This window comes from Guyanagaster necrorhizus (genome assembly GCF_019112545.1).
Source record: "Guyanagaster necrorhizus MCA 3950 unplaced genomic scaffold BT62scaffold_4, whole genome shotgun sequence".
Taxonomy (NCBI): Eukaryota; Fungi; Basidiomycota; class Agaricomycetes; order Agaricales; family Physalacriaceae; genus Guyanagaster; species Guyanagaster necrorhizus.
This window is the reverse complement of record NW_025064883.1, coordinates 1,676,628-1,695,904: the sequence shown is the minus strand read 5'-3', so window position 1 is coordinate 1,695,904 and position 19,277 is coordinate 1,676,628. Positions and strand designations below refer to the sequence as shown.

The following is a 19,277-nucleotide window of genomic DNA, read 5'->3' as shown; positions in this document are numbered from 1 at the left end:
GGGGACCCACGGCCACAGTGGTAGACACAAAATAACCTGAGGGCTCGTTATGTTCTGAATGTACGAGAAAGAGAAAGGCTATGGGGATATCCGGCATGAGAGAGGCTCCGAGAGCAGTCCAGGCCAAAAAGAAAGGATATGCGGTCTTTGTGCTTTCCGATCTTTAGCTTTAGCACTGGAGGATTCGGTCCGAAATGAGGCGTCGAAGCTGGAAGCACCACCATACTGCCTAAGGTCGATGGCCAATGCTGCTTGCTCGTAACAGTTGTATAGGAATTTATGGGTGTAGTGAAGACGACACCACCGTGAAGATTCAAGGTATGGACAGTGTACAGTGTTCTACCATGGCTGGAGTGGAACCGGCCCCGAAAATAGAAATTATTATAAATTCTGGGCCGCGGTATTTCCCGATACAATTTAAACATCTTGCCCCCAGATCCAGCAGATCTATCTTCTCTATTTCTGCAGGCACCCTATGCGAAGGAATGTGATTATATCTGTTATACCGTGGGTATTCATTACGAGAAACGACCATTGCCACTGCTTTATTGCTTCACTGGCTTCCTCTCTCTAAGTACGCGTCTCTGGTAGCGTTGGCAGGCTCGGTTGTCCTTCCCCCCTCCCCCACCCCCTCAATCGTGGTCTGACGCTGAGAGGTAGATCCCCGTGAATTCTGCTTTCAAGAACTGACACCTAGACAGCTATCACTCCTGAGCCAGCAGTCTTCGTTTTCAACGAACGACTCGACTCGTCCAAGGTATCGTCAAGTCTTCACACAGTAACACTCATAGTTGATCTTTTCTCTAGCAATATGATCCCTACTTCCAACGTCACTGATCTGTCGCTCAAGTACCCTGATGACGAGTCGGAGAAGAAAGTCTATCTTCAAGCGCGGGGTCCACTATCGGGCTCGCTGCACACACCACGTCATGTCTGGTTTTTCTGGGACAACGGGGGCTCGTCCACAGCTGGTTCAAACATATTGATTCATCAAATCATCCAGCTGGAGAGGTGGGGAGATAGATTCTACTACGTTGAGCCCAACATCAAGCAGCGTGTCACGGACAAGGCCCAGGAATCACAAACATACGAACTTGGCACCTTCACGCGAGACCAGAGGGAGAAGATTCTGGAGTTGGCCGCTGACATACAGTTCAATGAGCGGTCACTTCACAACGGATGCCGCGTCTGGACGAGAAAGCTTCTAGGCGCCATGGTCAATGAAGGGCTGGTTGATCGTATGGATTTCATAGCACTGATAGACCTTATTCCTCTGCCTTATGAGCAGCCTGAATACTTCTACTAAGTATGTTGTATGTGGGCATTTTCTTGGCCGCTACTCTACCTATGGCACTATGATGCACTACGGAAAGCAAGTATTAGGGTCAAAATCAGATGTACAAGTCAACAGCGAATAAGTATGGATCAGGCGAATCAAAATCCAGAGATACGGTTTACAATAACGCTACAAATATTTGACAAGGAGAAAGTGGAAGAATGCATCAATCGTCGTCGCTTGGAGTCAGGTACTCCGGATCATCGCCCTCCTCGTCACTGAGCACCTGCTTGCGCCCTGTACTCCTGGAACGCACTGGAGGCGGCGGACGTTCATCGTCGTCCATAGGTGTCAAGGCAGAATCGTACGATCCCGATAATGGAGCTCCAGGTAGACCCGAGCCAACTATAACCCGTTCATACGTGGCATCAAAGACCTTCTCCATTTCCTCCGCATCATTATAGACCCATGAGCCTTCTTGATTATAAGTGCGCGCATTGTTGAACATGAGCTTCCAGTCATCTCTGAATTGCTGAACAGTCTTGTAGTACGACCCTTGGCTTCGCTTCTGGATTTGTGACATGCAGATAGGTCTGGAGATGAGTTGATAGTAATCGGGATATGTCTGGTTGGTACAAGTCGTTAGACCCTTACAGTCAGGTTACGTTACGAACACACCTTTTTAGCCGGGAGTTGGAGGAATAGGTCGCGCCGAGTCCGACCATCTTCAGCCTCGCAGTCATACACAGCATCATAGCATTCTTCAAACGCCCTTTTCATCCGCTCTCGTAGCGAAGAAGAAATATCGTTCGTCTTCGTCTTCCGGCGTTTCTAAATAAATAGGTCAACAAAGAAGCCAAAATCAAGATGGAATAAAGAAAGTTACGCTTATTCGGTCGTCGTCCTCATCATCTCCTGCGGCGGATGGAGTTATTGACATCGCTTTCACCCCCCGCTTCCGCTTAGAACCAATTGGAGGCTCATAGTCTTGTGCTTTGGCCTTACCTTTGCGCCCCTTACGGGATCGAGAATCCAGGTCAGAGACTGGTGTCCCTCGACCAGACGCTTCTCCTTCTCGCATGAACTTGGCGATGTTTCGCGTCTTCCGCGGCCGCTCGCTAAGCTCTTCAAGATCTTCGCCATCTTCCAGAGCCTATGGGAGAATACTACATTAGCTGATACCAGCAAAGGAAGATAAGAACTCTCACTCTCGCCCATGCGTCATCACTAAGGCCATCATTATAACTCACAACATTCCTGCGACGCTGGCCGCGACCTTCAAATATCTCTTCGGTGTCTTTGGCCTCGAAGGGCTCGTCAGTTTGATAGCATTCGGGAAGCTCTTCGATTTGTATCAAAGGAGGTGGTGCCTTGCCGCGTTTTCCCTGAGCTCGCCACTTCTCTTGAGCTTCACGTTCGCGCTGAATATCCATTTGCCGAAAGATTTCCCCTTCCTCTTCACTACGAGCGATCAGCGCATTGAGCTCTTCGTCGTTCATGTCACCAGCCTCTTCATTTTCTTCTTCTTGATCCGCCTCAAGGATCGAACGCTATAACCAAAATCAGATCGGGATGATTGTTGCAAAAAAAAGCTCAACGTACCAAAAACTCTTCCTGCTCTTCTTGCGTGGATTTGTTATCGAAACGACCAGCTTGAATGACCTTGTCGTCAATATCCAATTTATAGCGGGCGCGCTGGTACATGGCTTCTTCCACACTCTTCTCTGTGATGAATCGGAGGATGAGCACGGCACGGGTCTGACCGATACGATGTGCACGATCTTGAGCTTGTAAGTCAGCATGAGGGTTCCTAAAGCCCATGATCAGCTCTGCAAAATACTGGATGGTCGAGCGTTTACCAGTCACTGTCAAAGCTACAAACCGAAAATGAGTATAGAGGAAAATGGTAAGCAAGGTAAAGATACGAACATGATAACCGTATCAGCAGTCTGCAAGTTCAGGCCCAGGCCGCCAGCCCTTGTCGACAGAATGAACACCTTGTACTCCGAATCTTTTGCATTGAACATCTGGACATATGATGCACGCTCTTCTGTTTTGGTGCCACCATCCAACCGAAGATATTTCCATCCCATCATCTTCAAGAAGTCCTCCATGATATCCATTACTTTGGTCATCTGAAAGAAAACGAGGACCTGAAACAAGATTGGTCAAAGTCATCAGCGCCTCATACGAATAGCATACATACTCTGTGATCTGCCGCAAAGAATTTCGGCAAGACACGACTAAGCAACTCGATCTTTCCGGACGTCCGAATGAGTTTATCGTCAATAATCTGGCTGGGATTGACTTTGTCCTCTACGCTTTCAAATAGGAAAGGATGTTGACAGATCTTTCGCAGCTGCATCAGCTCGTTGCTCAAACCCTTCACGCCACCCGATTTGCTGGACGACGGAGACATCAGCCTATTGAATGCTGTTCGAATGCATTACATACCCTTTGGCGTCTTTTCCGTCTGCAATCATTTTGTGCTTCTTCATCTGCTTATAGAGCTGACTTTGCAAAGCACTCATCCTGACCTTTATGACCTTTTCAACCTTGTCTGGTAGCTCGCTTTCGACGTCCTTCTTCAATCGCCTCAATAAGAAAGGACGAAGCACTTTGTGGAGACGACGGATAATGAGAAGAGCCTCTTCTTCGTTCAGTTCTATCTTGTCACCCGTTCCAGAGTTGGCAAAGGGAGTGTTAAACCATTCGTCAAATGACTTTACGGAATTGAAGATTTTGGGAAGGACGAAATTCAGCAAAGACCACAATTCTGGAAGATTGTTCTGCAAGGGCGTACCAGTGAGAATGAGGCGATATCGGGTGTGGTAGTAAGTGGTGAGAGTTTGAGAAAGTTTGCTTTGGGTGTTTTTCATACGGTGACCCTCATCTAAGTCCCGCAGTTTCAGCATCCTGGATCATAAAGAGGAAAATTGACATGCCGATGATCATATGAAGCCATTTTAACTTGCTGAGATGAGGTCGATCTTTGATGATATACTCATACGTAGTGAGCAAGACTTGAAATTGCCCCACCCGAAGGTCACCCTGTAAAGCACGGCGCTGAGCTGGATTGCCTTTGTACGACACGGTCCTGATGGACGGTGCCCATTTGGCAAATTCTCCCGACCAGTTCGTCATGGTGGAAAGAGGGACAATAACGAGATAAGGACCGCGTTGTCGTTTGACTTCGATGAGGAACGAAATCAGGGATATAGTCTGAATTGTCTTTCCGAGACCCTGGAAATCTCTTGTGGGTCATTGGCTGTAGGGAAAGGGATCGAGAAACGCACCATTTCGTCTGCCAAAATACCATTAAGTCTGTTGTTATATAAGCTCACCATCCACTGCAGCCCCTTCAACTGATACTCTTTTAATGTTCCACCAACCAGTATAGAAGGCTGCCTCGTGACCTTCTCGGATATACGATGGGCAACGGCGTAGTAATCTACCTTAGCCTTGTCTTCATTGGCATCTTCCGAAATCTGTGCACCGAATGTAGCCTCTGTTGCTGGACCATCTTCCACCTCAAATTGAAAGTGTTCTTGTGGACCACCTTCATTCTGCTGAGCGACGACGGCCTGAGCAAGGGAGTCAAGGTACGCATCCGTCTGTCTTAAGAGGTGCGTGATCCTAGTGTCCTTGGCTGTGTCAATGAGTTTCATGTACGCTTCTTCGTCGTCTGCCTTTAGCGCTTTCAAACGTTCTTTCGAGATCCTCTCGATCCTCTTCTGTTCCTCCTTCTCTGTATGAACATGGTAGCTCAAAACGGCCCGCCCAATTCTCAGAACCCGTTCTTGAGCTGCGCGGTTTACGGCAATCACTTCGCGTCCATGAGCTGTGATAACGTTGAGCTGCTCAACATGTTTGTGCTTCGCACGGCGCTCGCGATCGGCGCGTTGCCTTCGTTCGAGCTGCTCAGTCATACGCGCATCTTTGGGATGCGGCTTCCGAGTGCGCTTGAAGTCGACTCGGTTAAGCGGAAGGAGAGATCCATGGGTAAGTCGTTCGGCCACGAGAGCGCGCATGGCCCTTTGCTTTTCCACGAGACGCAACGACTTGAGCTCGATCATGGCACGGAACTTACCATGGGATGTGGCACTCGGATGTATAAGGTTTCCAAGATGAGCATCATTAGCCGCAGTGTTCTCCTTCTCGCCTTTGACCATCTCGTCAATGTCAACGCCTGGAACTAAGCCTCCATCCCCCATCGTAGAAGGAAGCGCTTCCAGTTCCCTGATTCGCTGCTGGATGCGGTTTTCAATGAAAAGGTCACGTTCGGCCAATATCTGGTTAGCGTCAAGGCCGGCGGGCATAATGGTGGGAATGAGTAGGCGCTGCAGTCGAGTGGAAAACATGGTTTTATCGGTCTCGGGCCCGTGCTTGAGGTGGGAAAAAGGGTGTCTATACGCATTATAAGGGTATATACCCGAGTTGACATCGTCCTCGAGAAATGGCCCTTTGGGTAGGTCGGCGGGATCAATCTCTATTTCTTCCGGTTCCTCTGACTTGCTATTATCGAGCACAGGTGTCCCTGACTCGCCTTTTGGCACCTTCACAGCGCTGTCAGCGGCTCGAGAAGTGAGATCGGGGGACTGGAGCCGTTTCTCGTCTACAGCACTATGCACCTGCATGGCTTGCTGTACATTTTCGGGCACAGGCAGATGCCGACTGAGAAGTTTGAAGGCTGATATTTGAGCACGGAGAACGCTTATCTGGTCGGAGGTGAAAGAGACGGGAGTATGAGGGGGGACCGGAGGAGCAACTACAGGCGTAGATCCATTAGTAATACCATTGCCGTTAACCAAAGACTGTTGTGTTTGCTGCTGCGCAACCTGGGCATGATTTCGAGCTACAAAAGGTGAGATAAAATTGAGCGAGGAGAAGGTGGTGACCCACTTTGGTTGCTGACACTCTGGATGTATTTGACTAGATTATCGAGCTCGTTCGGAGTTTTCTGCTCGGTAGGATTCTTTCTGAGAAAATTGGCTCGCTGAAGGTAAGATGAGGGGACGTTTTGAGTATATCGAGGGCAGCGAGTACAGCGGAGAGACGTACCAGAATGAGTTGCTGCAACTCCTGCATGCCAGGCTGTCGTGGCCCGTGATGTGTTGGAATATTCTGAGGGAGACCGTTGCCCAACATAGGAGCCGACATTACCGTCCGCGTGCCCTGCAGCAATCAGTCGCGTCAACAAGTCGAATGTGTGGCAAGAAAGGGTATGTCACGCTACTGTCACACCTGTCCAACGTCACGCCAACATACGTCACGCGTGATGCTGTGACACATTTCGGTCACGTGAGATCACTGCCGCGTCCGACACTCGACACAGTCGACTCCTTCCCTTACCACCACCATGCCCGCTGAAAGAGCAGGAGTGAGCATGTTGTGAGTTTCCCCCAATAACTTATTTATCTCTCTTTAGTATACAGTGACTATGTTCCTCGTGGACATCTCCAAGTCCTCTGGAAAAACAAGAATCATCGACCTCCTTGAGGGGCCAAATGGCGAAGAACGCACAGCCGAAATCACAAATTTACAATGGGGACTTCAATACGTGAAGCTCAAGATTCAAGAAATGGTGGGTCTGCCTCCTGTATCGCGTAACGGCTGTTCAAACTGGATCCAGATATACAACGGACGGAAAACAGACCAATGTGGCGTTATTATATTTGGCTCAGAAGGCACGTGGAGTAAAGTTACAGCGCCTGTTTAAGCCTAATGTCAGTCAAGATACGGACAACATCGTCAATCAGAAAAACGGGGGGTATGAGAATGTGTTTGAGTACATCCATATTGCACAGCCTAATGCTGCGACCCTTGCAAAGCTAGATCAGTTGGAGCCTTCCGAAACTACCGGAGATCGTGAGTGCGTATTTCTGATTTCTTGTTTTGCTTATGCTGGCGCGGTCTAGCTATCGACTGCCTCATTGTCGGCATTGAGACTCAAGCAGACCATCTCGGTTCTAAGAAGACATGGACTCGGAAAATAATTCTCGTCACAGACGGAGAGAACCCTATTGAAATTGAAGACTGGGAAGCTACAGTGAAGAAACTTAATGAACTTGATATTTCCTTGACCATAGTGTGCGTGCTCAGACATCATAATCTTACCCATGCCCATCATCCAGCGTAGCGGTATCGATTTTGACGACGAAGAATTCCCATATGCGGAAGAAGACAAGTCGAACATTAAGGTTAGTTATTGATCATTATCTCTGCTTCTCATATTTGACAGAAGACAACTCTAGCGGGTGAATGAGAATTTTTACAAGCAGTTCATCGACGGCGTCGAAAAAGGCGTGTTGGGAACCTGTGCCTATGCCCTGCAAGATATATCGCGCCCAGACATCAGACAAACAAAATCTGTTCTAATGGGCACTATTCTCCGATTAGGCGATGTGGATACGCGCCCAGAAGAAGCCCTTGAAATAATGGTCAAAACGAGCAAGTGCACAGCCATTAACCGACCAAAGAGCTGGAAAAAATTCTCTATGAGGAAGGAAGAGGACGAGGAGGGGCCAGAGCCCAGGGCGAGGAAGGCGGATGATGGAGAAGAACAAATGTGCTACGCCCAGCTGAAACAGAGAACAGAATACTTTGTCGATAAGCGAGACAAAGATGAAGATGGTGATGTCGAAATGGAAGAAGAGGAGGAAGAAATCGACGATGGCGCCAAGAAGAAAGATCCCACGGAGGGCATGGAGGCAGTCGACAAGGAAGCCTTGGTGCGAGGATTCAAGTATGGATCGTCATATGCTCCCTGCCCTGATGGCCAGTTTCCACGGTTGCACACAAAGAAGGGAATCGAGATTAATGGTTTCTTCCCGAAGAAAAATGTGAGTCTTCAAAATTGCCACCGCATGTTGTACTAAATAAGTGTTGTAAAAGTTTCGTCGCGAGCTCTCCATGGGTGAAATACAGTATATTTGGGGTGATCCCTCTTCACCTCAACAACAAGTGGCTCTGTCGTCTATCGTACAGGCGATGTACGAAAAGGGGGTCGTGGCCATAGCTCGATGGGTAAGTAAAGACGGGATGGATCCAAAGATGGGAGTACTATCTCCCATGATGTTTGATAAAGTGGATTGTTTGCTTTGGGCGCAGGCAAGTAGCTCATCTCTTGTAGTGATCTCTCTGCATGACTTACGAGTACCCTTTTTACCAGATGCCTTTCGCAGATGACGTGCGTAAGTACGCTTTCGCATCTCTCGACCACCTCGTGAACAAGAAAAGAGAGGCGGTACAAGAACATCCGTATCTTCCGAACGAAGAACAGCTTGAAGCTATGGATAATTTCGTCGATGCTATGGACGTTATGACAGCAGGAGAGAGAGACGATGAAGGGTACGTCATTCATAGTTCACAGTCGCAGATGTTCACAAGCGAAGAAGGAACCGAGAACCATGGTTCGACACACGATATTCCTATAACCCTGCAATTCATCGCGTCAAACAAGCCATGTTCCACTGTGCAGTTGTTCCCGATATAGAGACAAATCCTCTTTCACCTCCCCACCCTGAACTTCTGAAATACTTTGAACCACCACGCAAGGTTGTCAAGCGGGCACACGACGCAATTGAAGAAGTAAAGACTGCTTTTAAGGTTAAAGAAGGTGCACCGTTTCATCTGCCACAGTTTATCGTTACTAACGAGTGACACAATCCAGTACCAAAGAAGGTCGCCCGAGCTCGTAAAGACGGACATGTTCACGCGCGCGATGATGACGAGGAAATGCTGCTCTTGGACCGCAAAGGTCCAGCGACTGTCCAAACTCAGTCACACCTACAGATCATTGAAGAACCTACCGCTTCATCGAGCAAGGCGAATCAGAATGTAAATGAAAATGACAGCGCAACCGAGGAGGAAGAGGAAGATCTACTTGACAAGGCACCGTCAAAGAAAGGCAGCAACCTTCTTCCAACACCCGCTAGGTCCATATCGCCTCAAGTCGATCCGGGTCGAGAGCCCGGTCGAATTGTTGGGACAACGTACCCTTTGAATGACTTTCAGAGGAACCTTACAGCCAAGGATCTGGTCACCAAAGCGGTAGAAGACCTTGCCTACGTCATTACGGAGATCGTGATGCGGCCATTTTCGTCACGACGGACGAATGAGTTGATTCAATGTATGAGAGTTATGAGGGATACATGTCTTAATGTAAGCTGCTCTTACAATGACCGTGCTATGCTTTAGTCTAAGCTCTTTGTTCATTCTTAGGAAGATGAGATTGATGCGTGGAACGAGTCAGTCCATCTTTTATCTACGTGGTCATAGGCTCATTGTCAACGATATCCAAGGTTTCTTATGGAGCTGAAGAAGAAATGTAACGCAACACCAGGAAATCTTGAATTTTGGGGGGAGCTCCAAAATATTGGACGCCCGATAAGTCTGATCAGCGATGAAGAAGCACGCGAGCAAGGGGGCGAATCGGAAAATGTTACTGAATCGAAGGCCAAAAAGGTAGGTTCCACTGCCACCCGTCGCGGACTCAGAAAATGATATTTTTCTTCAGTTCTTCAACTAAGTATATCACCTTCCTCATCTAATCTCAGGCAAATTTCCTCGGGCTAGCTATCGTTGTTATCTGCGCATGTGTATTTAATTTCTGTTTCTACATTACTGTAACATCAACTCTTGCCCCACCATCCACCGAGCAGACTACTCAATCCTCCACGAGCAGTGGATGCTGGAGCAGGCTCTGGCGTTGCCGCTCTCCTGTCCTCGACGATTCGCCTCTTGTCAGCAACAGACTCAACCTTCGTAGTAGGGGCCGGCGCAGGAGCAGGCGCAGATTCCTTCCCTGCTCTCTCCAACAACCTGTCCATGTTCAAGTCCACATAATTCAGGGCGATATTGAAGAATGCTGGCTTCTTGCAGGACTGGTGGTCCGCACTGAGGGAGCCACCATTGTAGGCGAACCAGTCCTGTTTGAATTGTAAACTATCGGATGATATTTGGGATTCAAGTTGACCAAATTCGACCTGGGAAAGTGGGAAGAACGCGACCTCGGCAGCTTCCGAGTTCGAAATTGAGATATGAGATTGCGTTTCACGAATGTGGATGCTTGAATGTTGCAGAAGAGTCAGTGCTTCGGCATATTTCTTGACATTCACATAGCAGCGAGCAAGATACAAACATCTGCAGGGAGATGTATGAGAATACAAGCCTGATCGGCTCAATGCTTACCTGCTGGCTTTTACGTAAGAGATTCTGGCGTCCACGCCAGATGACAGTCCTGGACTGTCGTCAACTATGCTCAGCGTCCTCATTTGAGTCAAACCCTGCATGACGGCATCCAACAATTTCACAATAGCAGGATACACTCTGGCATCAACCTGACGAGGTTTAGACTGGGTTCTCGAGGGACTGGATAGGGAGGCCAGCAAGGCTTTGACAAGCCTAAAGTCTCGCTGAATACGCCGCGATAGTAATTGAAATACGGTGTAAGCATAAAGGAAGTGCATATCGCGTGTTCCGCTGCTTGTAGCGGCAGATGATCCCGTTGACTACAGAAAGATTGGATTAGATGCTTTCAAAAGATCGTTGGCGCCCTCACCTGCTGCGCCTCCTTCAGTCTCCTTGCGACGTCCTCTGCATCACTAAGAGCTAGGAGGATAGCATCGTAGGCCACCACGCTCTTCTTCGAACCACTGGCCTTGGCCTTTCCGTCATCATGGACGTCTAGCTTCTTCTCGGCCTCTTGCACTTTGAGGAAGACATCGACAAGCTCTGGGTTTCGTACGGGTACAGGCTCGCCCTCCCATATCAAAGTCTCCAGCTTCTTTTTGCCCTCGACGTGCTTCAATGCTTCTTCCTCTGTTTTGAATCTGCTCAATAGACCATCACAACCTTCTACCAAGGCGTTCTTATGCTTTGACGATAGTTCAGAGACTATTCCATCAACGTCGTAGGATTTTTCCCAACCTAGCTCATGCGCACAGTACCGAATCTCTGGACCGATTTCGTCCGCAAACAAGACTGCGAGAGCTTGGTCACGACTGGTCGTAGCAGCAGCAGCCAGCTCATCCAACAAGTGTCTTGCCACACAGAGCTGGATGAGAGCATCTTCGAAATCTTCTCGATATCGAAGAAAACGACCATTAAGAATTAGCGTGTAGATAGTAGTTTCAAGTAAGCTTCCAGCGGATAACCGAGACAAGGCGAATAATCCTTGGCAATGGGAAAGGAGCTGTGTTGACCAGTTGACGCTGCGACGTAACCGTCCCGTAGCACTATGCCTAAGTGTGTAGGCTTTTTCAGAGTTAGTGGGTTGCAAGGATTGGGACACAAGATCCTGGGAATATGCCCATGCGCGTTCAGCCTCCATGAGCAGCAATTGAAGACTGGAATTCAGATTTCTGAGTTGTGAATATCAAGACAATGATAAGGAAGCCTCACTGTCCGTCCTTCATGTTCTCCTGGTTCACTGGTGGAAGCTTCTTGAAATCCCTTCCTTTGCCATGGGTAATCTTCAAAGTCGACCGAATTCGATGAGTTCTATTAGCACAGTGCTTCCTGGAAATTGCTCAGCATGTATAACTGTGTAGGAGCATCTATCCCAACCTGTACCGAGCGAAATCATGGTACCGGAGACCATACGTGTTGCGCTGCTCGTTTGCAAGCTGCAGGGCTGGACATTTTCAGCTACCTCGAATTGCCAAACTGGCGTGAATTGTATACCTCTGAACGACAACTTGTCCGACATGGTAGAAGAAGACGAAAGAAAGGCGGAGAAGATTCTGGGAGCGAGGAGTGATGAATGTAGAAGGACAAAGCAAACAAACACGTCGCCTCGATTATCACGTATATATTTACTATTTCTGCTACTTCCACCGTCGTTATTCAATCATGGACACGGAAACTCTTCCTCCCACCCTCCAGAATGTCCTTGACCAGACCACCTTGAAGTGGATATTCTGCGGCAGGTCCTATTTATCCTTTGCTGCAATCAACCGCTCACCGTATCGTCAGGCGGGAAAGGTGGTGTAGGCAAGTTGAGACTGTCCATCCTCAGGAAACCAAGTTCAAACTAGTCAATTCAGGGAAGACAACGACATCGTGTTCGCTTGCCATACAGCTAGCAAAATGCCGCCAGTCGGTCCTTCTCATCGTATGTTCACTACCCTCTGACGTAGTTGTCCTGATTCTCTACCACAGTCAACCGATCCTGCACATAACTTATCCGATGCTTTTGGTCAGAAATTCTCCAAAGATGCGACCAAAGTCAACGGGTTCGATAATCTTTTTGCGATGGAGATCGACCCAACGAGTGCAATACAGGAAATGGTGGACCAGTGTACGATCACAGCTACCCTCCATGCAGCTTTGATATTCACACATTCTTATGCTAGCTGATTCAAATGGAATGATGGGCTCCATGATGCAAGATCTTGCGTTTGCTATTCCTGGTGTCGACGAAGCTATGAGCTTCGCTGAAATCATGAAGTACGAGCCCTCATACCGTTCGTATCACTGCGATTTGAACAGGATCATTGACATAGGCACGTAAAGTCGATGGAATATTCTGTCATAGTATTCGATACGGCACCAACGGGCCATACTCTTCGTTTCCTCTCGTTCCCAACAGTGCTGGAAAAGGCGCTAGGGAAATTGAGCAGTCTCGGGTCACGATTCGGCCCTATGATCAATCAGGTGTGTATATTCCTGCTCGCGTTGACAATTCCCTTGACATGTAATGCAGATGTCCTCCATGATGGGCGGAGAAGCTGGATCCCAGGAAGATATGTTCGCCAAACTTGAATCGATGCGCGCTGTCATCACCGAAGTAAACACACAGTTCAAAGATCCTGCATGTTTTAGTCCTTAGCGTTAGCTTTATGTGCTGACGACCGCATAGGAAAAGACGACCTTCGTCTGTGTTTGCATATCTGAATTCCTGTCGCTATACGAAACCGAACGTTTGGTGCAAGAACTGACATCGTACGAGATTGACACGCATAACATCGTCGTAAACCAGCTTCTTTTCCCAAAGAAGAGTGGGTTGTTTCCTGTTCACCCAGTGCAGCACCCTCTAATATGTTTGAAAAAAAAAATAGGCTCTAATTGCGAGCACTGCCGGGTCCGGCAAAAGATGCAACAGAAGTATTTGGGGGAGGCCCATGAACTCTACGACGAGTTTTTCCATATAGTACAATTACCCTTACTTACGGAGGAGGTCAGAGGTCCTGAGAAGCTGAAAGAGTTCAGCAAGATGTTAGTAGAACCCTACGTCCCGCCTTTGGATTGAAGGGGGTACAGCCAGGATTTCATTGGATGATATTGTAGACTACACGATTCGGATACACTGATATGAGTACAATGACCACAAATAGGCGTAGACAAAAACGATCATCTCGACCACCACCTCAAATCGCGTCGCTATAACGCGCCATTCAAATGGTGAGTACGCGTACTTTCGCACTGCCCTCAATGGACTCTAATCAACAAAAGAACAGAGTCTTGCCTTTCTTCACTCTCACGACGCTGCAGAAGGTCAATTCCCTCTAGGTATGCAAGCAGCTGACACTCAGATGATCACCTTGCAGGCCACGGCGACTCTGTCTGGGGCATTTCTTGGACGAGCAACGACACTGTGATATCTATCTCAGCAGACGGAAGCATCAAGCAATGGACCTCTGCAGGCGATCCCCAGCCTCCAAATCCCAGCTCCGATTTCCCAGCTCCACACATGCTCGGTCTTGTCTCTCTATCCGTATCGTCAGATGCAAAATACGCCCTCTACAACACCATCGAAGGTCTCACATCCTTATGGGATCTGACTACCGGGGACATCGTTGGGAAGTATGAGAGTTACAGCAGATCGTCTGCAGGTGGCGATATCGAGCCCTGTGCGTTGTCGTCTTCGTCCTTCAGGGACCTCTTTCACTCACACAAAACAGCATGGTCCGTATCTTTGCATCCAAACTGCCAGATCTACGCCTCTTCAGGCGCTTCCGGGAATGTCGCGATCCACTCTGCTAGTTCAGAGAATTTTGGGCGACGACTGTCTACCTTACCGTCGGGGAGGAGCAAATTTGGATTGCACTGTACCCACGTATGAGTCCACAGATTTCTCGTATCATTGATATTCAAAATATTTCGGAATAGAGCCCAGACGGCAAGCGCGTTGCGCTGTCCTCGGAATCAGGCCAGATCTACATATTCGACCTTGAAACGAATTCACTGGCAACGACATACACCTCCCATGCTATGGCCGTTCGGGATCTTGTCTGGTCTCCTGATTGCAACGCAGGTCTTCGTTACATGGCGAGCCTTTTCCTTCACTTACTTTTTGTTATATCTGTATCAGCTCCTTCTGAGTGCATCTGAAGACAAACGTCTGGTGCTTCATGACGTACGGACATCTTCCGGAAGGATGGTGGCCGCTTTTACGGGACACTCTTCATGGGTTCTCAGCGTCGATATATCACCCGATAATCGTCTTGGCCTGTCAGGGTACGTACGTTATTCACTTTCTCACTGACAGTACCTAATTGCAACCTAGGTCTGCCGACAAAACCATCAAGGTATGGGACATTGCAGCACGAACGGCTGTATCAACTGTTCAAGATACCGGAGAAGTGTGGTCAGTATCATGGAGACCCAAACTGACGGCCGTTGGGGTTGGCGCCTTTGTCACTGGAGGCGAAGATGGGGTGGTGCGATGGTGGAGGGGCGCCGGCGGAGCAAGCACCTTTTAGCATATTCTGTACCATCAAATGCATCAATTCTGATCCAAGCGAGAAATTCATTTCACGGACGGTTAGCTTCGCAGTGATTCCTCGGTAAGCAATAATATAAATATTAGTAGTACTTGAGAACAAAAACAGAGAAATAAATACATGCGTATCCTATATTAGGAGTATATGCCATAATTGGTTCGGTGATGGTGGAGATATATACAAAGCTGATGCAATTTTAGTTGGAAAAAATGCTGGTTGAGAAGTAATGGTAGACTGATGACGAGGTTGAGTAAGCCGACAAAGAGAAACAGAGCAATGACGAGACACAGAAAGCCGTATCAATCACCCTTACGGTGATGAGAGCCAATATTAGCGACGGCATCTGGTAACATAGTAGCACTTACCTATCTCAAACGTCGGCAAAGTCAGCCTCTCACCAAGAGGTTCCCTAGCGGCAGAGTATATTGCTATTTCACCGTCATGGCTCCGCTGTTTCCTCTTGATGCTCGGCCTTTTCGACATTCTCAACTCCCCCATCTTGTCTTCCTTCAATAATTCAGTCGGACTGGCGCCTCTCTTCCCATGGGATGACGAACCGGGCGTCAAAATATCGTTATAAACAAACACTGGACCCGATGACGGCACAGCATTGCTATGGTTCAGGCCATTCCGCTGACGGATCATCTTCTCAACATTTTCCGCTCCCAAAGCCTCTTTCTCTTCGTCGACAACCATCAGAGCACCCTCAATGACAGCCGCATGTACAAAGACGTACTGCCTGAGACTCTGGCACAGACTCATTCTCTGCTCTCTCATGTCTTGCACGATCTCCCAGAGTGGCTCGTCGCATGAGCTCAAAAGGCGCGGTGAGTCAGCCCTGTGCATGGGACGAGGGTCTTTATAGTCGACATTAGTTGTTGAAGTAGAAGCCACGGCAGATATGGGTTGCATTGTCGATGCCGAAGAAAGCTTGAGATTCGGGGTTGATTGTGCAGCGAAGTCCTTAGCATCCTTCACGTCGCTGCCAAACGGCGACAGGCTCCTTGAAGTAAGGGGTGTAGTCGCCGTATCCTTGGCCTCTGTCCTCGCTAACGGTGTCGACTGTGTCCGCATGCGATGATTTTCCTCTTCTCCAAGGCGCGCGCTCCGTAGACCTTTGAAATCAATTCCAAGAGCTGCGTTCAAACCGGGAGATGATTTTTTCGTCGCACCGATGATTCCATCTTTGCTACTCGGTTCCGAAGATATCGTCGTGACAAAAGATGACGATGTGGTATATCCGCTACTTGGCGCATTGGGTGAAATCTCGCCATCAATTTCCTTGATTTCGTTGTTTGCCCCGGTCCGGCAGAAAAAGGAGGATTCTTCTGAGGATGAAGTGGTGCTCAAACTAGCGGTTTCGAAAGACGATCTACCTTCCGTATCCCCGACGTCGCGGCTATACGTACTGTCAATGTTTTCTAGGTTTTCAGCCCATTGTCTCGTAGCTGTGTCGTCCCCTTCGGACTCTCGCTGGGGAATTGTGACAGAGGGAGGAAGTCTGCTATCCATAACAGGAACATGCAGTATATCCCCTCCCTTGTTAGGCGGCATGGGCATCGTGCGTTGGCCTGTCTCATCCATCAAGATATCACCATCACCGTCGGTACGATCGTCGACGGCCTTGTTTTCAGCAGTCCTAACTTGATCGTCAACGGATTTGCGAATCTCTCTCCGGATTCCATCCAGAACGGCGTCGACAGCGATAAAACCTCCAGTTCTTCCCACACCAGCACTGCAATGTAAAAGAAGGGGCTGGATACCTTGCCCTTGACGCGAAATACCCGTATGCGAATCAACCTCCAATAGCTGATCTTCGGCCGCAGATCCGTTGTTATCGTGCATGTTGTCCCCCTGCTGCTTGCTCTCTTCCATCCCCTTCCCTACCTCCTTGATGAGCTCCAGGACGCCCCGAGGGTCGTCGGGAACATTCATATCCGGCCACTCCAAATATTGATAATGGACAATTCTGCGCGGTTTGGCTTGAGGATATCCGGAGTGAGTAAGCATAAAAATCCGCTTGATGATTGGGTGGCTCTTCTCTGCCTGCTCGGCACGGAAGTTGAAGAAGCCGCCGCTCTGTTTAGACGCTAAATTATCCCCGCGATCTTCTTTCCCCTCGCGGCTGACCAGTCGAAGGTGAAGGGGGCCGTAGGTGCCGTCTTTCCAATAGCAGTTGCATTTCACGGTCGAGCCTTCAACTTCGCGGGTCAACATGACAATGACGTGAACGTTTTGTTGCCAAACAAGACTGTCAAGGTGATCAGACTTTTTTGTTAAACAAACCATGATGATGAAACAAGACCCACGTCCAAAAATCTACAAACGTCGCCTCCAAGGGACCTTGCGTAGCGATGTACCGTCGGCGAGTACATAACGGCTGCACATATGAAGCGTTCACATAATCGTCGGGGTCCTCGTAGCAGGACAACTGAGGTAGAGTCGGTTTGGATAATGGAAGAGCGGTATCAGAAGAGGAAGATGTTAATCTTGGCGAGGTGTCGGAGGAGGTTGTAGAATCTAACGAAAGAAGGGGGGATATTGATTTATCGGAATGTAGCCGTACTCTAGCGTGCTCAAAGGGCCAGATATGACGATATCTATGACAGCAGGGATTAATGTTATGCGACATATAAAGATATTAAAAACCATACCGGTTCTTTGCACCTTTCTCTACGCCCGCAGTAATACTGAAAGGGAACGGTTTGACAGGCACACCGTTGCGTTCACTGTAGTTGTGTACAAGAGATTCCCGTGAATGATGTTCCATAACGCCCATTAGTCTTCTCTGCTCCGCAAGTTCAATGCGGTAGAACTGCATGGCGAGTGACTCCATGCTTTCTTCGGCATCCGTCTCGAGGTCAGATGTCGTTCGAAGAGCAATGGTACGTAGCCACGAGAAAGGGAGATCAGCTATCCGCTGTTTCGCATGGGTAGTGAGCTTAAGTGGAATACGTTCTGTAATGCCATGGGATAATTCCAAGTTTTGACGGATGGTATCAAAGAAAGGATTGTAAGGTTGATGAGAAAGTGATGGCATTGACATGCCGGCTCGTAGAGAAGAATACAAAGGTGAATGTCGTTTCGGCGCACGAAAAGCTGCCGTTGGCAGTAGATTAGGATTAAGAGAGGTTGAGGGAGGAGGCGACGCTGTAGGGTCAGGTACCAAAGGGTGCTGGTCAATGAGCTCTCTTCGATCCCGCCATACAGACTGGAAACCACCCTGGAGCCAACAAAGCTTGCCAGAGTATCCGGAGCTATCATTGGCGAACTTCCTGAGAAGGCCGAGAATATTGGAAGAGTCAGGCAACGACGCAGAATCAGCGTCGTACACGATGATCTGAGCGGATGTATTCCAACCCAGGAATCGCGAACGTGAAGAAACGGAAGAGAGCATTGATGCGAGCTTGTCCAATGAGAACAGAGGGCGTTTTAGAAGCGTGGACGGTACAGACAACGACAGCGCATTGGGGAGACGAGCATTAGCATATTGAGCATGGGGACGAATGTCAATGAACAGTACGGAGGGAGTGTTGACGAGGTCAGCGAGCTCGCTATGATGCACAGCATGGAAGCTGTTGGAATGCAATGTTGGTTTTGTTGTTGGGGTCGGCGTGGACGACGAAGTAGCAGCGACCGACGGAAGGTGAGCGGTGAAAGAGCCAAAGCTGGAAGCTATGGCCTGGGCGAAGGTGTCGTTCTGTGTGAGTGCAACCGCCGAGGCATCGTTGGCGGCGGAGAAAAAGTCCATGGAGGACGTCGTAGACGACGATGAACAAGCTCAAAAGGGAGTGCGTGAGGGCGGAAAGGGCGGCTGAAGGTACCTCAGATTAACCAGCTCCGACTCCGCATGTTCACACGGTGACGTCACTAGACATCACGCCTTGTTAAGCCCACCCATTCTGGTACGACCCTGCACGGCTCAATCTTCTTGGCAACCGATCTTGTATCCAAAAGTCGAGGAATAACTGGAATAACTCGGTACATTATTTGCTTTCTTTTCCCTCGAGCAATGTGCTTAGACGGACGCGGATGAGCCGACGAAAAAAATTGAAAACATTGAAAATAAGATTTATAAAAATATATTTAATTATTTTAGTACCAAACGGTCGGTCGTCAACGGAGAATACCGTGTCGGCCGTCGTCGCAGCGGTGGGGCCACTGAGTCACCTGTGCTCCTCCTTTGGCCCAAGACCGCCACTCAGGGCCATGACTTCTTAACCTATACTCGTTGCAAATGCAGCCCAACTGCTTCTCTTCCTTTGTATGGTCCC

At 48.7% G+C, this 19,277-nt stretch overlaps 7 protein-coding genes across 7 annotated transcripts; 4 read left to right on the top strand and 3 right to left on the bottom strand.

The window, feature by feature from the left end:
- Positions 1 to 564: 564 nt before the first annotated feature.
- BT62DRAFT_928078 (uncharacterized protein) lies at positions 565 to 1,448 on the top strand. The gene is made up of 3 exons (XM_043185432.1): positions 565 to 656; positions 702 to 757; positions 808 to 1,448. The coding sequence occupies exon 3, from the start codon at positions 812 to 814 to the stop codon at positions 1,304 to 1,306; it is 495 nt and encodes a 164-aa protein (XP_043044300.1). The 5' UTR covers positions 565 to 656; positions 702 to 757; positions 808 to 811; the 3' UTR covers positions 1,307 to 1,448.
- Positions 1,402 to 6,436, bottom strand: BT62DRAFT_1045760 (uncharacterized protein; the record flags this gene model as incomplete). Its single annotated transcript, XM_043178473.1, has 12 exons — positions 1,402 to 1,901; positions 1,955 to 2,107; positions 2,163 to 2,429; positions 2,485 to 2,826; positions 2,879 to 3,086; positions 3,206 to 3,429; positions 3,483 to 3,678; positions 3,731 to 4,169; positions 4,222 to 4,519; positions 4,573 to 6,090; positions 6,192 to 6,370; positions 6,412 to 6,436. The coding sequence occupies 12 exons, from the start codon at positions 6,434 to 6,436 to the stop codon at positions 1,503 to 1,505; spliced, it is 4,248 nt and encodes a 1,415-aa protein (XP_043044299.1). The 3' UTR covers positions 1,402 to 1,502.
- A 181-nt stretch (positions 6,437 to 6,617) lies between these two features.
- On the top strand, positions 6,618 to 10,199 carry BT62DRAFT_928076 (SPOC domain-like protein). The gene is made up of 14 exons (XM_043185431.1): positions 6,618 to 6,656; positions 6,705 to 6,860; positions 6,909 to 6,963; positions 7,013 to 7,144; positions 7,195 to 7,366; positions 7,416 to 7,476; positions 7,531 to 8,118; positions 8,171 to 8,386; positions 8,448 to 8,626; positions 8,674 to 8,894; positions 8,949 to 9,439; positions 9,500 to 9,525; positions 9,580 to 9,742; positions 9,795 to 10,199. Exons 1-14 carry the CDS (start codon positions 6,636 to 6,638, stop codon positions 9,804 to 9,806), a joined length of 2,493 nt encoding a protein of 830 aa, XP_043044298.1. The 5' UTR covers positions 6,618 to 6,635; the 3' UTR covers positions 9,807 to 10,199.
- Positions 9,820 to 12,050, bottom strand: BT62DRAFT_991619 (uncharacterized protein). Its single transcript, XM_043190293.1, has 6 exons — positions 11,963 to 12,050; positions 11,846 to 11,912; positions 11,681 to 11,797; positions 10,839 to 11,625; positions 10,469 to 10,788; positions 9,820 to 10,420 (listed from the first exon to the last, which is right to left on the bottom strand). The coding sequence occupies exons 1-6, from the start codon at positions 11,985 to 11,987 to the stop codon at positions 9,910 to 9,912; spliced, it is 1,827 nt and encodes a 608-aa protein (XP_043044297.1). The 5' UTR covers positions 11,988 to 12,050; the 3' UTR covers positions 9,820 to 9,909.
- Positions 12,051 to 12,068: 18 nt separating this feature from the next.
- Positions 12,069 to 13,640, top strand: BT62DRAFT_928075 (anion-transporting ATPase). Its single transcript, XM_043185430.1, has 9 exons — positions 12,069 to 12,203; positions 12,254 to 12,271; positions 12,325 to 12,392; positions 12,440 to 12,578; positions 12,634 to 12,727; positions 12,784 to 12,934; positions 12,984 to 13,091; positions 13,140 to 13,278; positions 13,339 to 13,640. Exons 1-9 carry the CDS (start codon positions 12,131 to 12,133, stop codon positions 13,527 to 13,529), a joined length of 981 nt encoding a protein of 326 aa, XP_043044296.1. The 5' UTR covers positions 12,069 to 12,130; the 3' UTR covers positions 13,530 to 13,640.
- Positions 13,554 to 15,158, top strand: BT62DRAFT_535798 (WD repeat-containing protein 61). The gene is made up of 7 exons (XM_043181299.1): positions 13,554 to 13,685; positions 13,733 to 13,774; positions 13,828 to 14,130; positions 14,182 to 14,336; positions 14,390 to 14,530; positions 14,592 to 14,737; positions 14,787 to 15,158. Exons 1-7 carry the CDS (start codon positions 13,679 to 13,681, stop codon positions 14,980 to 14,982), a joined length of 990 nt encoding a protein of 329 aa, XP_043044295.1. The 5' UTR covers positions 13,554 to 13,678; the 3' UTR covers positions 14,983 to 15,158.
- A 175-nt stretch (positions 15,159 to 15,333) lies between these two features.
- On the bottom strand, positions 15,334 to 18,812 carry BT62DRAFT_962637 (uncharacterized protein; the record flags this gene model as incomplete). The annotated part of the gene is made up of 3 exons (XM_043188652.1): positions 17,658 to 18,812; positions 17,313 to 17,603; positions 15,334 to 17,254 (listed from the first exon to the last, which is right to left on the bottom strand). Exons 1-3 carry the CDS (start codon positions 18,752 to 18,754, stop codon positions 15,334 to 15,336), a joined length of 3,309 nt encoding a protein of 1,102 aa, XP_043044294.1. The 5' UTR covers positions 18,755 to 18,812.
- Positions 18,813 to 19,277: the final 465 nt, after the last annotated feature.